General features: G+C 38.6%; 1 protein-coding gene and 1 pseudogene across 1 annotated transcript; one reads left to right on the top strand and one right to left on the bottom strand.

Annotated features, from left to right (window-relative positions):
- Positions 1–3,885: 3,885 nt before the first annotated feature.
- On the bottom strand, positions 3,886–4,535 carry LOC121786730. Its single transcript, XM_042185361.1, has 3 exons — positions 4,313–4,535; positions 4,165–4,224; positions 3,886–4,053 (listed from the first exon to the last, which is right to left on the bottom strand). Exons 1-3 carry the CDS (start codon positions 4,406–4,408, stop codon positions 3,886–3,888), a joined length of 324 nt encoding a protein of 107 aa, XP_042041295.1. The 5' UTR covers positions 4,409–4,535.
- Positions 4,536–9,478: 4,943 nt separating this feature from the next.
- On the top strand, positions 9,479–16,284 carry LOC121787402 (annotated as a pseudogene).
- Positions 16,285–16,598: the final 314 nt, after the last annotated feature.

Here is a 16,598-nt window from a genome sequence, read left to right as displayed (position 1 = left end):
GTGAAAATAAAATAAAAGGATAATTGATATTTCTTGATTGAATGAAATGAATAACAATGTCCACTATTTATAATAGTGGATACTAACTTAATGAGAAAGACAAAAGATATGAAAAAGATATGCACTCTCTAAATATCTAACTAAATAATGCAACTAAATAATAATGCAAGATATGAAAGATATATAAATAATAAACGTATCAACTCCCCCGCGGTTAAAGTCCACCTTGTCCTCAAGGTGGAAACATGAAGAAGCACAGAAGAGAGTCGCTGATAACATAAGCTTGACGAGATCTATCTCCTCCTGGATCAAACGCACACCGAACAGCTGAGCGTCTCCCTTCATTATCTCCATAAAAAATTACCAAGGCGGGCTCGTGATAATTCAATGCTAAAACGGGGATCTCGTCAACGCAACCACGAATGCTCAAACAACGCTTGTCCATCTGGGGAGGGACCAACCGTGCATCTGCGTCGAGCATTGCTGAACGATAATTCATACTTGTAACATTATGATATGCAAATCCACATTCCACATAGAAACCATCTCTGTCCTCTTTTAACAAAGAAGAGTTCATCATCTTCCTCAACTTCAAAATATCCAACCTATCATGCACATTTCCTTGAAGCAAAACCTTGAAATCCCTTTCGATAACCTGCCAGAAAGCATCAGAGCCGCACAATGGATATATTTTCTCAAAAGATGGAACTTGTCGGTAGTCAAGGCTTGCATCTCTATCCTCCTCAACTCCATGATTATCACAAAGCAGAGCAATGGAAGAAGGACGCGATACACCAGACGCATCATGATCAAGTGCATCCATTTCTGTCTCTAAGCTAGAGTCCATTGAAAGCACACTTTCCAAATTATCACAATGCTCCTCTTCCATATATTTAGCTACATCATCACCAGTAACTCCCGATTGATCCACCTCCTGATCTTCACAAATTTTAGCAAATAACTCAATATTGGAAATCTCAGATTTTCCATTCATCTCAACGGAATCGAGTATCGGCTGCGTAAGGGTGTTGTGTAATCGGGTTGGGGCGGTTCATCTTCCAACAATTCCTCTTCCGCTCCACTGACATCGGGGCTGCACAAGGGAGAAATAGCAACTGGTGGAGGGACAGCCGCAGCAGAAGGCAGCGGGATTGTTGGTGAATGGTGGGGACTCGTTGGAGGCCCGCAAGATAGCTGACATGGCTGTGGTGGCTGTGGGACAGCAGCGGGCAGCGGCGCTACTGAGTGGTGGTTACTCGGTGGAGAGAACACCGTGCAATCAAGTTGCTAGGGATGTGCACTCGGGCGTGAGTTTTGTGGTTCCCAACCATATGGCTGTCGCGCCTGTGGTGGATCCCAACAGGTCGGGCGTCGGGTGTGAGACAGTTGTAGTTGTTGAGGCGACGCCGACGGACACCAATGAGGGTTGTGGGGCTGTTGGTATGGTTGTCCGGCATTGCCTGGTTGCTGATAAGGGTTAAGTCTGTAGTTGAACGAGTTACCCCATGACGAATCAGTGTCGGTGTAGGGATGGTACCACGACTGTCCGTATGATTCGTTGTAGGGCAGGTGCGGCGGCTGATTGTAGGAGTGCCGCTGCCCATCCAATTGATCGGGTGCCACGAGATTATATGGGGGGTCCGGATCAGGCAACGGAGGTGGTCGTATCTCCCAGTAACTAGGCATCCATGGTTGTTCATAAGTTGAGGACTCATGCCTGGGTTGTCGCGATGCTTGGATTTCAGCAACCCAGAGATCAGGCGCATCCAACCTCTTGTTTAACCTGATGCAGAAAGCCATTATCTGGTCGCATAGTGAAGATAGAAGGATTTCCTCGTTGGGATTCATGGATGAAGGATGCAGATTATTAGATGGAGGATGAGCACGAAATGAAAGCATCAATTGTTAAGAGATGATTTCTCTTAACAAGATTCTAGCGTCGCGATTGCAATCGTCGGAGGGATAAAAGGTAGTCGCGGGAGCTTTGCCCGTCGATCAAACCAAGAACAATACGAAATTGAGATAAAAGCGTGAAAATAAAATAAAAGGATAATTGATATTTCTTGATTGAATGAAATGAATAACAATGTCCATTATTTATAATAGTGGATACTAACTTAATGAGCAAAACAAAAGATATGAAAAAGATATGCACTCTCTAAATATCTAACTAAATAATGCAACTAAATAATAATGCAAAATATGAAAGATATATAAATAATAAACGTATCATATTTTCATATTATTTTGTCTGTAATTTGTAAATGGTAATCAGTTAACTTCAACATTTCTCCACTCTTTTTCCTAATATGACAGTAGACACTAATATTAGACTTCAATTTTGTTTCTATAGGTTTCTTCAAATACTGTGATTCTAGTTCTGATTGACATGTTTGATTCTGAATTTGAGGGGGATCGGATTAATTTGCTAATGAGAAACAATGATAGGCATAGATTGCAAAGACAACAAACTCAATTTCTTTAGGAATGTAAATCATTGGCAAAACCTGCATTTTCACAGACTTTCTTAAAAGATAACCCTAATAAATACTTCATATCAGAATTCTAATCTATGATATTGTGATTTTAGGAGGTACAGTGGTATAAAGGTCACAAAATTGTGACCTTATGAATGAAGAGATGCAACCAAGGAATGAAGTTGATGGGCTAAAAAGATAAGTGAAACATAATTCTGAAATCTATGCTAAGGAATTTGAAATACTACATTCTTTAATTCTGAATGCTAAGGAATTTGAAATACTACATTCTTTAATTCTGAATACTCTTGGTTAAGTTTGCATGACTAACTTGCTTAAACCATGACTAACTTGGGCCACATGTAGCTTCGCCCCTGCCTATGGTTCGACTCTCTTAATACCACCCATGAAAAGAATCGACAAAGAAAACTTGAGAAGATATATATAAATATAGACTATATAATATCTTGCAAATAAAGCAAGACTATAACGAAGGAAAAATAATCGAGAGACATGGAAAAGATTACATTGATCATGATCTCTATTTAGAATTATAATCTTTGTCTCAATTGATTCTCATTATGATACGCTTTGGACATGCGTGGGTTGGGGCACAGGTCTTATCGAGCATGTGATCTCAATATGGGTAGGTCAAACATGAGGCACGCATGAGGAGCTCTTATCTTCTCCCTTTATAAAAATGTCATGTTCTTCCTCTTTCTTGTTATTCTTCAATTATATAGTCTCCATAGCAAAGAATTACCTAATAAATAGATGCACATTTTAAATGTGGTAGAACGTTTTAAAGGATGCATTTATTTCTCGTCACAATATTACAAGCTATATGGCATCTTATAAAATAATACGCCATAAGTCTTATAAAAATGAACACACTTTCTATTTTGGTTCGCTTCATAAATATAATTTATTTTTATTCTGGTAAACACCCTTATCTCAAATAAGGTAGGCCTTATCTGAAATTTTAATTGTTGGATGTTATAGTGAATTAAGCTAAAAACTTTAGTATTTTATAAAGATTTTTGTGAATAAAAAGTGCCGTAAAAAATAAGTTTATCGATATTGAAAATTATAATTTAATTATAAAGTAGTACTTCCTCCGTCCCATCTTGTAATGCCTGCTCCTTTTTATTATCCTTTTCCGTTAATGTTTAATGTCGAGCTAGTGAATCCTAGCTCTCTTGACTCGTGTTTTGGAATGGAATTCATTACCGTTCATAAATGCTTAATTTTGTTAGTTCGCAAAACCAAAAATGTAAGTAAGAATCGAACGAACCAAAACGGCTTCGATATAATTACGAAAAGGAACATAAGGATTATTTCAAACTAAAAAGTGTTCGAATATCTTTTTACATACATAACAAGTTACCATCTAATTACAAGAAATATTCTACACATGAATTAATGAGATGGATGTTAAGTATGCAAAACATGCATTTTGGGCCCTCCTCCCCAGGCCAAAATCGCACCCTTCAGGGGCCATGCCCGAAGCAGCCGTCGGCCCAGGGCAGCAAGCCCAGGTCTCGGCAGCAGGGTGGCAGCCCAAGTCCTCCCCCACCTGCAAGATAGAAACAAATTTTCAATGGCTAGAGAACAAGAGAATTAATGAAGCACTTGTTTTTGTGAGAAAATACCAACCCCTCTTTAGTGAGGTAGACCAAGGACTTACCCAAGAGGGTAAGCCAAGGCTGCCGCAGCAGCTCCCTTTTCCCAACAGCCTTGTGAGCTCCTGCAGCTTTCAAACAAAAGGGTTATTAACTAAAGTAGCGTGAGGCCATGTAAGAATAAGAATGTTTTATTAGTCAAACACCTAGTACCACAGAAAACACCAAGCCTTTTAAATGAAAGGCTGCTTTGAAGATCAAAAACAATGAGATATGTTGTGTGTGAAGACTAATGGAGGTCAGCCCCATTTAACCCTCCCAAAGTACACCAAGGCTTGCCTATACCACCTCCAAAACTCCCCTCCTTCACACTTCGTTTTCCAGCCACTATAGCAAGTTGAAAAAGGGAGAGAGAGCTCGAGTAAAGCTTCTGCAAGGTTCTGCAGGCACCTCCTAAAATCTGCATAATCTACATTTATATCCTTAAATAGTTTATAGGTGTATAAACAAATTAATGTTGGGGTAAATAAAGTACATACATAAAATAAAATTTTAATTAAAAATACCATATAATATAAAATTACGATTTTAACCCAATTATGGCATTGACATTATGTCTCAAAATCATTTCCCTAAAATCTATATCATTCTAAAAGTGTCTATTTTTATGAGATGTGAGGAATATTAATACTTACTTAGGATTTTATTTTATTTGGAAAATCAATTACTACATAACAACAAATGTTATTTATTACTCATGAAGCCTTACATAAATGAAATCGTGAAATATGAAATCGTGAATGAAGCGACAATGAGAACATGGAACTTGTACTAGAAGGCAATTTTAGTCAAAATAGATTTAATTTGAATTCGAAATAACCATATATTGAACCACATTATTTCTATAAAAAAATCTTTCATGATCTATCTAATCGTATATTACCTCTCAACTTAGAAAAGAAAGAAGAACCCACATAATGTTAGAGAAATTATTAATTAAAAAACATTAATGTCTCAAAGCAATAAGTTTTCAAAAGCTTGTAGAATGAAGAGAGCCCCCACCACCCTAACACCAAGATTATTAAAGTTTGCAAAGTTGTTGGTAAAGATCTCAGCTAACCATATTTAAGAAAAGTACTATTTCAACTCATTCACTAACTATGATTGGGTTAAATTAGCTCCATTATATTTTTAAAAAGAAAGCGAAAAGGAAAGAAATGAAAAACCATGCTTACTCACCTCTAATCTACGTGGATTCCAGCCCACCGTTGGATTATTAGTCGAGGCCTCTAATTAAAGCTAGGATATTCTTCGTGTTAGAGCATCAGCAATGGGGCGGACGATAGCGCGCCCGATGCGTCGGGCGCGCTATCGTCTGCTATTGTGGCACTGCGGACGATGCGTCGTCCGCGCCTGATGCTAAGTCCGCGGACGAAGCACGGACGATATGGCATCGTCCGCCCACTGTGGGCGACGCGGACGATGGCGCGGACGATGCAACGTGTTTTAGTTTTTTTTTAATTTTAAAATTCGAAAATTTTGTTTATATATATACCATGGCTTCACTTTTCATTTGTAACTTTTCGATTCACTTTTCAACTCTCAAATTATGCTATACAATGGATTCTGGTGGATACTCAGTCCTAATAGCCCGACGTTTAGAGATGTCGCACGGTGGCCGGGTACACAACCTGGCGAATATCGGCCGTTCGACGCCAACCAGACGTACGATCCGGACTTCAGTACGGATTCATACGGTCTCTCCGACATGGAGCCGTCGCCAACTCGCCATGCCCCCGTTTCACGTCGCGCGGCCGCCGCCGCCACCCTCCCCCACCGACGAGCCCTCGGACGCATCCCCCTCCGCCACCCCCACTCCCGCCAGAAAGAAGCGGACCAAGCACGTCGCGAGGAAGTTGCCACCTCCGGCAATGAACGTAGAGTACGCCCCCGGTCGTACGAACTACCAGCCGGATGAAACCCTCGTCTTGGCGAGGTGTTGGGTGGATATATCGGAGGACCCGATATTCGCCAACAACCAGAAGCAGCTCGCGTACTGGGAGCGCATCGTCGAGCGCTACAATGATGCAAAGCCGCCGAGTGAGTACAAGTGCCAACGGGAGTAGCTCTGCAAGCACTGGGATCAGGTGAAGAAGCAAGTCAACCTGTTCGCGGCGGAGTACCAGAAGTGCTCGAGGGATCAAGGAAGTGGCGAGAGCTTGAGCGACTTGCGCGATAGAGCGTTGTTGTCGTACCAGTCCATGTACGGCGACTTCAAGCATTTCAACATCTGGGTGTTCTTGAGGGACAAGCAGAAGTTCCAAGGCGGGATTCTGCACACCGGTGCGGCGAAGAGGACGAAGACCACCGACACTGGTGGTTACACGACCAGCGAAAGCGGAACTCGTCTGGTGGACCTCAACCAGACGTGCACGAAGGAAGAGAGTTCCGGCACACCGATGTCCTCCCGGCGGCGTCCCATAGGCGTCAAGGCTGCGAAGAACAAGGGGAAGGCGAAGGCGACATCCTCCTTGGCCGCCGCCCCCCCATCGCCGATCCCGACCCCGGCGACAGTTGCCTACGCGGATTTGGCAACCGCCTCGATGGCGAGGACGTTGTTGGATACGCACAACGCCCTTATGAGGTGTACGGATCCGGCCCAAGCTGAGCGCCTCCAGAGGTTGAGTGATGAGTTGAGCCGGAAGTTGGGGCTTTTGTAGGATAGTCTCTTTTTTTATTTCTAACTCGTGTAACTTTGTTTTTATAATCAATGAATTTTTTTTCGTTCTTAGTTAATCGTCGTGTTTTTTAATAAGTTTGCATTTATATTTTTGAAAACAGTTAAATTAATTAATAAAACATTTAAAATGCTTAGGGCGCCCCACTGCAGGTGGAAGGGCAGGAGGATAAAATGTTGACGTGGAGGTGCATATGGCGGGCTTTAGGGCGCGCATTAGGGTGCCCCATTGCTGATGCTCTTAGTGCTAATTATCGACTCATGGCTATCTAGATGCAGTATTTTCGATCCTTATTAAGTGAAATTCTTTTTCTGCTCATGAGACTTAAAAATGTAGTACTCCAGTATTTAGTTAGTTAAATAGGAAAAGAATAAATTATTAGATGAAAAAATGTGAGAAAATAAAATATACTAAGAGATTAATTACAGATATTGATTATTCCCAAAAAAGAAGAAAATGACCTAATCATCTTGAAACGTTCCAAAAGAAAACAAGGCTTACTTAACAAAGGACTGAGAGAATAACTTTTGATAATTGCTACATTAATAATGAACAGACAATTTACAATATTGTATTAATTGTAACAATCTTATTTGTTAACAATATATCGTGATCTTATCGCACATAAAATTATTGTTTTCAATTCTATATTATTAATAAAGAATAGTGATAAATTAACAAAAATTGGATATTTTAGGTATTTTACATTTAAAATAAATTTATTATGATTACTTAGTTTAATGTATTACATAAATAGCCTTATGCGGAAAATTAGTTTTCCACAATCAATATTTACCAATGTTTTAAAAACCGGACCGGCAAGTGAACCGGCGACGTTACTGGTTCACGGTTCAACCGGTCCAACCGGTCGAACCACCGGTATAACCGTTTTACTGTTGCAAAAATATATAAAAATATATTAAATTTAGTAAATGATTTACAATTAATAATATATCACAAAACATTAAACCTTATAGATAACTAGTGATATATAAATATAAATAATATTAAAATTTAGTAAATATAATCAGATATATATATTTAATATTAGTTAGTCTAGATAAAAAATTTAATATTTCATGTATTAAAATAGATAATGTTTATATTAATTTAAGAAAATTTATTTCATAAAATAATATATAATTAAATACGAATTAAGTACTTATTAATTAGTTTAAATAAGATTATTCATTAATGTCAATAGCTAGGGTATATAAATTAAGTATGTAATATAAAAAATTTATTTATAGTAAATAATGAATCTTATATGGTACTAATAATAATATAGGTGGTAAGTAGAGCATCATTAAAATATAAAGGATGATAATTATATATATTATAATTAATAATTATATTAAATAATAATAAAATTAAAATGAATTATTGGTTTTTGTAGATAAAATGAAATTACTAAAATACCCCTGTAATTTTTCAGAATTGTTCAGGGGCCCCTGGCCCCCCAGGCCCCATTGTCCCTTCGTCCCTGCGCATATATACTTACTTTCTTAGTGATATCATCAAACACAATAATCATAGTCATTCACATCCAATTATTTAATCATTAAATAATTTTTAAAAATCCAAGTTATGAAAATGACTACATACATACTTACTTTATTAGCGTTATCATCAAATAAAATAATCATAGTCATTCACACCCAATTATTTCATCATTAAATAGTAGCAATTTTTAAAATTTCAAGTTATAAAAAACAATTACATGCAGATATACCTAATTTGTTAGTGTTATCTCAAAATGAAATAATATCAGTGTTTCGCATCTAATAATATTGTTACTCCTATGAAATATTAACTCTTAAAATTCTAATTTGTAAAAATGATTACATGCATATATATACTTACTTTCTTAGTGTTATTATCCAACAAAGTAATAATAGTATTTCACATCCAATTATTATATAATTAAATAATTATAAAATTACAAGTATACGACAATATACTTAATTTATTAGTGCTATCATTAAACGAGATAATCATAGTTATTCACGTCCAGTCTATAACTAAAACCGGGGTTGACGTGATCTAGACGCACTGAAGAGAGCGTGGTGGTGAAGGGGACCTAAAATGGAGAATGTCTATAACTAAAACGGAAACCCACGTTGGCTTCTGCAATAAAAAATACTCCCTCCGTCCCATATAATTTGGGACACTTTGACCGGGCAAGGGTTTTAAGAAATACTCCCTCCGTCCCGCACTACTCGCACTTATTTCCTTTTTGGGCGTCCCAAGTTACTTGCACTCTTTCCATTTTTAGTAAAAAATTTCACCTACAGCCGTCATTTTTGACTTTTCTATACACTCATTCCTTAATCTCCGTGCCGAAAAGGAAAGGAGCGAGTAGCCCGGGACGGAGGGAGTATAATGAAAAGTGAGTTGAAAAAGTTAGTGGAATGTGGATCCTACTTTTATATATTAGTTTTATAATTAAATGTGAGTAGGAATGAGTTAGTGGAATGTGAGGTCCACTACCAAAAATGGTAAAAGTGAAATGAGTCAAATTATGTGGGACGACCCAAAATGGAAAACTGACGTGGGACGGAGGGAGTAAAAAAGCTGCTCAGCCGTTAGAAAAGAATATATAAATACGCCATAAATCTGCTACACCTGCACTGCCCGAACACACACCTATGCTTAAAGGATTTTAACCCTCCCTCTCCACGACCACTTTCTTACCCGTGCCCTAGATCCGCCCATTTCGATCCACAAATTGCTCCTACTATCTACTTCAGCTCCCGCGCCATTCTTCATTTCAGTTAGAATTCGGCCAACCTTTTTCATTTGTTTTGAGTAATGCGTTCTTGAGATTTATTGGACGGAGAGTTAGATTCTTGAGGATTTCTGGCTGTTTTGTTGACCAATTGCGTTGTTGGGCTCATCGGTTGAGTTGAAATTAGTTTCTTGGGGGAATGCCTGATTGTTTTGGAGCAATGGAAGAGGATGAGTTCTTCATAAAGTGAAAAGGAAAACGAAAGAACTGATTTTTTTTGAGTGAATTGCGCATACAATGGGCTGTGTTTGTGGTAAGCCGTATGCCCTTGATGATAATAATGATAGCCCGGAGGAGAGGTTGTCGAGTAAAGCAACTTCAGATTTGCGGGCCTCGACTGTGTCCGCCAGGAGGGAGGAGAGTTACTCGGTGAAAGATCGGTTGGATAATGTTGGCAATGAGGAGAGGGTCACATTGATAAATAAACAAATCAATGGTTCAGCTAGATTGAAGGGTGAGAGTTTTGAGAGGAAGAGGGAGAAGGCTGAGTATTCTTCAGTCGGGCCCCATCCCAGGGCAGGCTTGGTCCCTAGAGCAACTGAAGGGGAGCAGGTTGCAGCTGGGTGGCCGCCTTGGTTGGCAGCGGTGGCCGGTGAGGCTATTAAAGGATGGGTGCCGAGGAGGGCAGATTCCTTTGAGAAGCTGGATAAGGTATGGTTTTCATCGTCATAAGAATTGGCATTGTTTAGGTGGTAGTGGATAATGATATTTTGTGCTTTTATTGTGTTGCTTTTATCCATATGCTGTGTGTTGTGATGCCATTACTTTTTCATATGTCAAGCTTGCCACATTTTTTGTTACTGAAATAAAATGAGATGCTAAATTCATGGAAACTCTAATGAAGGCCGGTTACATGATTCACTGCAGTCCAGTCCAATGATCAAGGTCCTCTTGGTACGGTTACCAACAGATTAGACATTGCACTAATTCCTTGCTATTCCAGTTTAAATTAACAAATGAATTCAAAATTTTCATATGAATAAATATTTACAGATGATAAATGTACACATAATCTTCTTAATGAGGCAGGCTGACCCAAATTGTTTACTGACGAGAACATGAATGTGGATTTTGTTAAAAGCTTGGAAGGCATCCTATGTTATACTAAGAACAGGTAGAAAATTCTAACATTTTTTACATGCGATTGATCACAGCATGCTGTTATGATGTCAAACAGTTATCATTTCAATCTACGGCTGATATTTTATGCTTAATCGTATTGCTGACAAATGCTTTGAGTGGAACTTCTCAGTCATACAATTTCCAATAACAAACAATCAAACTGGCTTTTAACTTTCTTTTAAAACATCCAGCACCTTTATTTTCTTGATAGATTAGTACTAGCTTTGATACTCGTTTTTTGAGAGAGCATGGTCTTTGTGCTTGTTCAAAGAAGAAACAACCCAATATTATTCCCCAAGTAATCTGTTCCCTTGCCCTGCACCCTGCTGCTAATTTTCCGGGTTCGTTGTGTATATGTTTACCTTTGTGTTTACCTTTCCAGTTCTACTATATCTTTGATGAATATTCTTATATTAACAATCCCGCTCCACTTTTGACCTTCTCAAGTACTCTTTGTTGCTCTACTTTCATTGTTATACTAGTGTAGATTATGTTGAATTCATACATTAATTTGTCTCCTCAAGGCAACCAGGGAAGTAACATTTTTCTTAAACACCTATGTAACAAAGAATGTGCAAACTCTATCTTCTGTCATCAACAGGTTTATAAAAGTCGAGTGGATATTTCACTCAGTGTTTTGTTCCACAAGCTTCATATATCTAGTTTCTATTTCAATTGCATTCTTTACGTCAGATTCTTTGAAGAATTAGTCATGGTTTGGCTGCATTTTTAGCTCAACAAATCACAAAGTTAACTAAATTATCACTTAATGCCCAATGTTGGCTGATTTTTACGTGTAATTAATAGTATTGTTGGGAATCTGGGTGGGATTGTTGAGATTGGAGCTTGAAATGAAGTTAATTAATACCCCACAGCAGCGATCCAACTAGGAATATATTTGGGCTGCCGTACAATTATATTTTATGCCCAATCCGAATCTATCATAACTAGGATTAGGGTTCATTATTTTTACCTATATATATATGCTCTTCAGTTGTATTTTGTATCCAAAAGTTATGGTGAAAATCCCTAAGCATTTCTGCCCTGAGACGTAGATATACATCGTATCGAACTGTGTGAACAAATCCTTGTGTTTCGTCTTTTATATTCGTGATATTGTTTGTATTTATTTCCCAACAGTTGGATGGGGCTTGGGATGTTGAAAAAGTGCCTGGTCAAATATGAGGCAAGTAAATAGTTTAACACGTTTAAGTGAAAAACCTATTTGATTGAAGTTGAAAATGGTATTGGTTGCCTAGATCTAGGATATTCTGTCACTCTTTTAGAACTGCTAATTGCTATACTCTTTTAAGATCAGTGATTGAAGATCTTAAATTAGTAAAACCCCAATTTGGACATTGCAAGTTGGTGATTGTAAACATTCTCAGTGTACAAGAGAATCTGAATGGATGATACGAAAATTGCTGGTGTGTGTTATATCACACATCTATGGCATAATTCGTTACTTTGTTAGGTAGTAGTAGTACAAGGTCTCTTACAACTGATGGTTTCTTATAGTTGTACATCATTTTTACTTGAACCCATTGTCACTTAAACGCAATAAAAATGTAGGTAATTATTTAGTTAATTACTTAGTTGACGTAGGATATCCACAGACTTTATTACATGTTACCTTAAAGTTGTTATTTTCATGAAAATTTTAAAGTGGTTTGATGCCACCTTCTGTTTGTGGTTTGCTATATCTTTCTTGTGTGATGTACATTTAATTTGTATGCTGATATACTTTTCATCGTACCATTAATTTAGTAATCCTTATTATTTTCATTTTGTGCTTCTGTTGTATAGATTGGTCAGGGTACTTACAGTAATGTTTACCGCGCCCATGATCTCGATGAAGGAAAGATTGTTGCTTTGAAGAAAGTAAGGTTTGATAACCTGGAGCCTGAAAGTGTTCGATTTATGGCAAGAGAAATTCATATTTTGCGTATGCTCAACCATCCTAATGTTATCAAATTGGAAGGTCTAGTTACGTCACGCATGTCTTGCAGCTTGTACCTCGTTTTTGAGTATATGGAGATGATTTGGCTGGACTTGCATCTCATCCTGACCTTAAGTTTACTGAACCTCAGGTAGCCAAAACAGTTCTTCATGTACCCTCAGTTTGATTCAATTGTTGTACCTGATTTTAAGCTGAGATTCCACATTATAGCAACGACGTAAGTATTTTTCAGGTTAAGTGCTACATGAAACAACTTCTCCGGGGACTCGATCACTGTCATAGTTGTGGTGTGCTTCATCGAGACATAAAAGGTTCCAACCTTTTAATCGACAATAGTGGCATTCTCAAGATTGCCGACTTTGGCCTGGCTAGTTTCTATGATCCTCATCATAGTCAACCACTGACCAGCCGTGTTGTGACCCTGTGGTACCGGCCACCTGAACTTCTGCTTGGTGCGACGTATTATGGTACTGCTGTTGATTTATGGAGCACAGGTTGCATACTAGCGGAATTATACTCCGGCAAGCCTATAATGCCCGGAAGAACAGAGGTATCCTATTATTAACTTCTCTTCAAGGGAATTCAAAGCCTTGTCGTGAAATTTCTTTCCTATGAATGATGGCTCTCTGCCCAAGACGTTCAAATTGTCTGTATATGTGCATGACGTCTATGTTTAATTCTCACTTTCTAGTATCGCATATACGTACTACTACATGTGTTTCTGAATCGGAAACCGAAACAATGAAAGCAGAGAGATCACTTCATCTTCCCCTCCAAAGAACTTCAAGAACATTATATATGAATCATATTTGCAATCTTGGTTTTCTGAAGGTTGAGCAGTTGCATAAAATTTTCAAACTTTGTGGATCACCATCAGAGGAGTATTGGAGGAAATCGAAGTTGCCTCATGCAACAATTTTCAAGCCCCAGCAGCCTTACAAGTGCCGGGTTGTTGAAACATTTAAAGATTTTCCCACGCCAGCATTATCACTTATGGAAGTTTTGCTATCCATAGATCCTGCAGATCGTGGATCTGCATCATCCGCTTTAAAGAGTGAGGTATAGACATTCTCAACATATACGTCTTTTTGGTTTTTCGTCCGGATGTGTTTTTTCATATCAATCAATTCAAAGACTTCTCTCTACCTGATTCAACTTTCGGGTAGTGATTGATGCCCTTCTACTTGTGATTTTAATCTTATGCCACTCCATATGAGAAGACTGCTGTTTATTTCTTGCTTGTCTTTTCCTCTCGAGTAGGCAAAGCACTTAAGCGCTCTCTGCCTAGGGTTATGAAAGTCTAAAACATTCCTCTCCCCACAACGTTGCACATTATTTAACAATACCCCTTACGGGTAGTGATAAAATGCAAACTCTAAATATTGTACAAACTTCAAACTATGATCTGGACTGTTAGAAAATGTCAACAGAAATGTCAACAAATGACAAAATAACAGCAACAAAAAATATCAACATAGTGTCAACACAATGCCAACACAGCATCGACTGGTTGACACCGTGTTGACATTTTTTGTTGCTATTATTTTATCATCCGTTGACATTTTCTAACGGTCTAGATCATAGTTTGGAGTTTGTTCAATATTAAGAGTTTACGTTTGAGTATATCCCTACCCCTTACATTGTGTTGATCACCCTGGAATTTACTGGTTTTTAATAATTTTGGGATGGTTTCTCCAGTCTCTAGATCTACTAGAAATTGAGCATTGTATATTTTTGCCGCCCTTCTCACAGTTCTTTACAACAAGGCCGCATCCTTGTGATCCCTCGAGTTTGCCAAAGTATCCTCCCAGCAAAGAGTTCGATGCTAAAGTACGAGAGGAAGAAGCAAGGAGGTCAACTTTTAATCCTACATTTATACACATGCAATCTTGTGATTTAGTTGCTCAGCCATAGCATATTGTTAAGTACTAGTGCCGTTTGCCTAAACATACCTCCATGGGTGAAATCTGCAGTGTGGCAGCAGGAAGCAAAGGTCAATGGTACGACATTCCAAGGAGAGGATCAAGAGAATCTCGTGCAGTTCCAGCTCCTGAAGCCAACGCGGAATTGATATCATCTATGCAGGTAACTGTTATAATAACATGTAGAGGAGTTTCGTCTTTTTATGGTTGGGAGAGTGGTAATGCCCCGTGTTTACAGGAAATTATACTTCTAGTTGTTGGTGTGCGGTTGCAGAAAAGACACGGTCAGCCCCACTCCAAGAGCAGGAGTGAGATGTTTACTTCTCACCCCGAGGAAGTGGCTTCCGGTTTTCCAATAGATCCACCAAGACCATCGCAATCTGTGGACGAAGCCAACAATGAACCACAGGGAAATGTCCACAAGAGGGCATCCCATTCCGGGCCTTTGGTAAACCGGACTGCCTGGACGAAGGCTGGAAAGAACATCGAAGACGCTTCGAGGAATCTTGGTGTGGCTGACTTATCAGCCATGTCGGGTTTGGTAGCTGCTAGGAGGAGCATGCTGTCGGAAGAGCACAGAGAGAGATCTTACTCTCACCACGAAGTACCTAAGCTCATTGCACGGTTTCCAGGTTCGTTCAAAGAGGCGTCGGATTCGATGACGAGGCAAGACCTAAAGAACTATGGCCAGCAAGAAAATGATAAAGCAATCAACAACTCTGTTCCTGTAAGTTAAACTACATGATACAGCAGTATCTATCATGAAAGTGTCTACTTTTATGAAATTTGATATATCTATAATAACCTTACTATTATCAATTTATAAGGGTTCTATTCAGGTACGAGATTTTATGTAGTGTTGTTTTGTGAGTTGAGTGGGAAGAATAAAGTAAGAGAGGGAAAAAGTAGAGAGAGAGATGTTTCTATTTTTAGGAATGGAAAACGGTTCAGTTAGAGTGGGACGGAGGGTGTATATATACTTATAGATTTATATATTTTGGTACAATTAAGATAAGAAACCATTTGTATCTGAAATTATTTAAAAATGTGATAATTTTTATGCAGCTGGGGAAAGGGCCAAGGGGGAACAAGATCCACCACTCGGGGCCGCTGCTCGTCCCCTCAGGCAAAGTGGACCAGGTGCTGAAGGATCACGACCGCCAAATCCTAGAGGCTGTGAGACGGGCACGACATGACAAGGAGAAGATGCGGAAACTGCAGGTGGAACGGAACCAGCTATCGATGAACACACTATTTGTTTCGGGCCGATGACCAGGTCAGCGAAATTCTTTGATGATTGTTGTCCTTTTTTCTTTCTTTCTTTTTTTTGGTATGTGGGAGGAGAATTGTTGTATAGTGGCTCTGGAATTAGGTTGCGGGAGCCAACATAGTAGAGTTTAACAGGAATTCTCACTCGTAGAGTTTACCCGTATCCGACCCGCATCCGACCCGAACCCAGCCCGAAATTATCGGGTTCTTAATGGGTCAACCCGATAAGGACACGGATCCAATAAGACTTGACCCCAACCCAATAATTTCGTGCGGATTCGTGTCAGATTATCGTGTCGTGTCGAAAATTGTCAGCCCTAAGAAAATGGGGGCATCCATCCATGTAGACTTTTGAATACATTTAATATATATTATCTCTTCGATCACTTGTAGCCTCTCAGTAGTAGTAGTTGTTCTTGAATCAATAAAAATTCATTAGATTATCGACACTATCCCAGTTATAAAATTTAAAACGTCGTACTAATTGTTTACAATTTAATGTAAATCAATCGAGTTGAGTTTGAACTTGAGATATTTTATGAAATTGTAAGTGTGACCTTGTAATGTTCTTTAATTCGTCTATGGTTTTTTATGTATCGAAATGGTGGACGTTTAAGTAATACAAATAAAATAAAAGAAAAGTCAAATTTGATATATTAATCTAATAAATAGAGATCAACCTAGACAGACTAATTATATG

This window comes from Salvia splendens, chromosome 22, assembly GCF_004379255.2.
Source record: "Salvia splendens isolate huo1 chromosome 22, SspV2, whole genome shotgun sequence".
Classification (NCBI taxonomy): domain Eukaryota; kingdom Viridiplantae; phylum Streptophyta; class Magnoliopsida; order Lamiales; family Lamiaceae; genus Salvia; species Salvia splendens.
The sequence above is the reverse complement of the archived record's forward strand: the minus strand, read 5'-3'. Positions and strand labels throughout refer to the sequence as shown.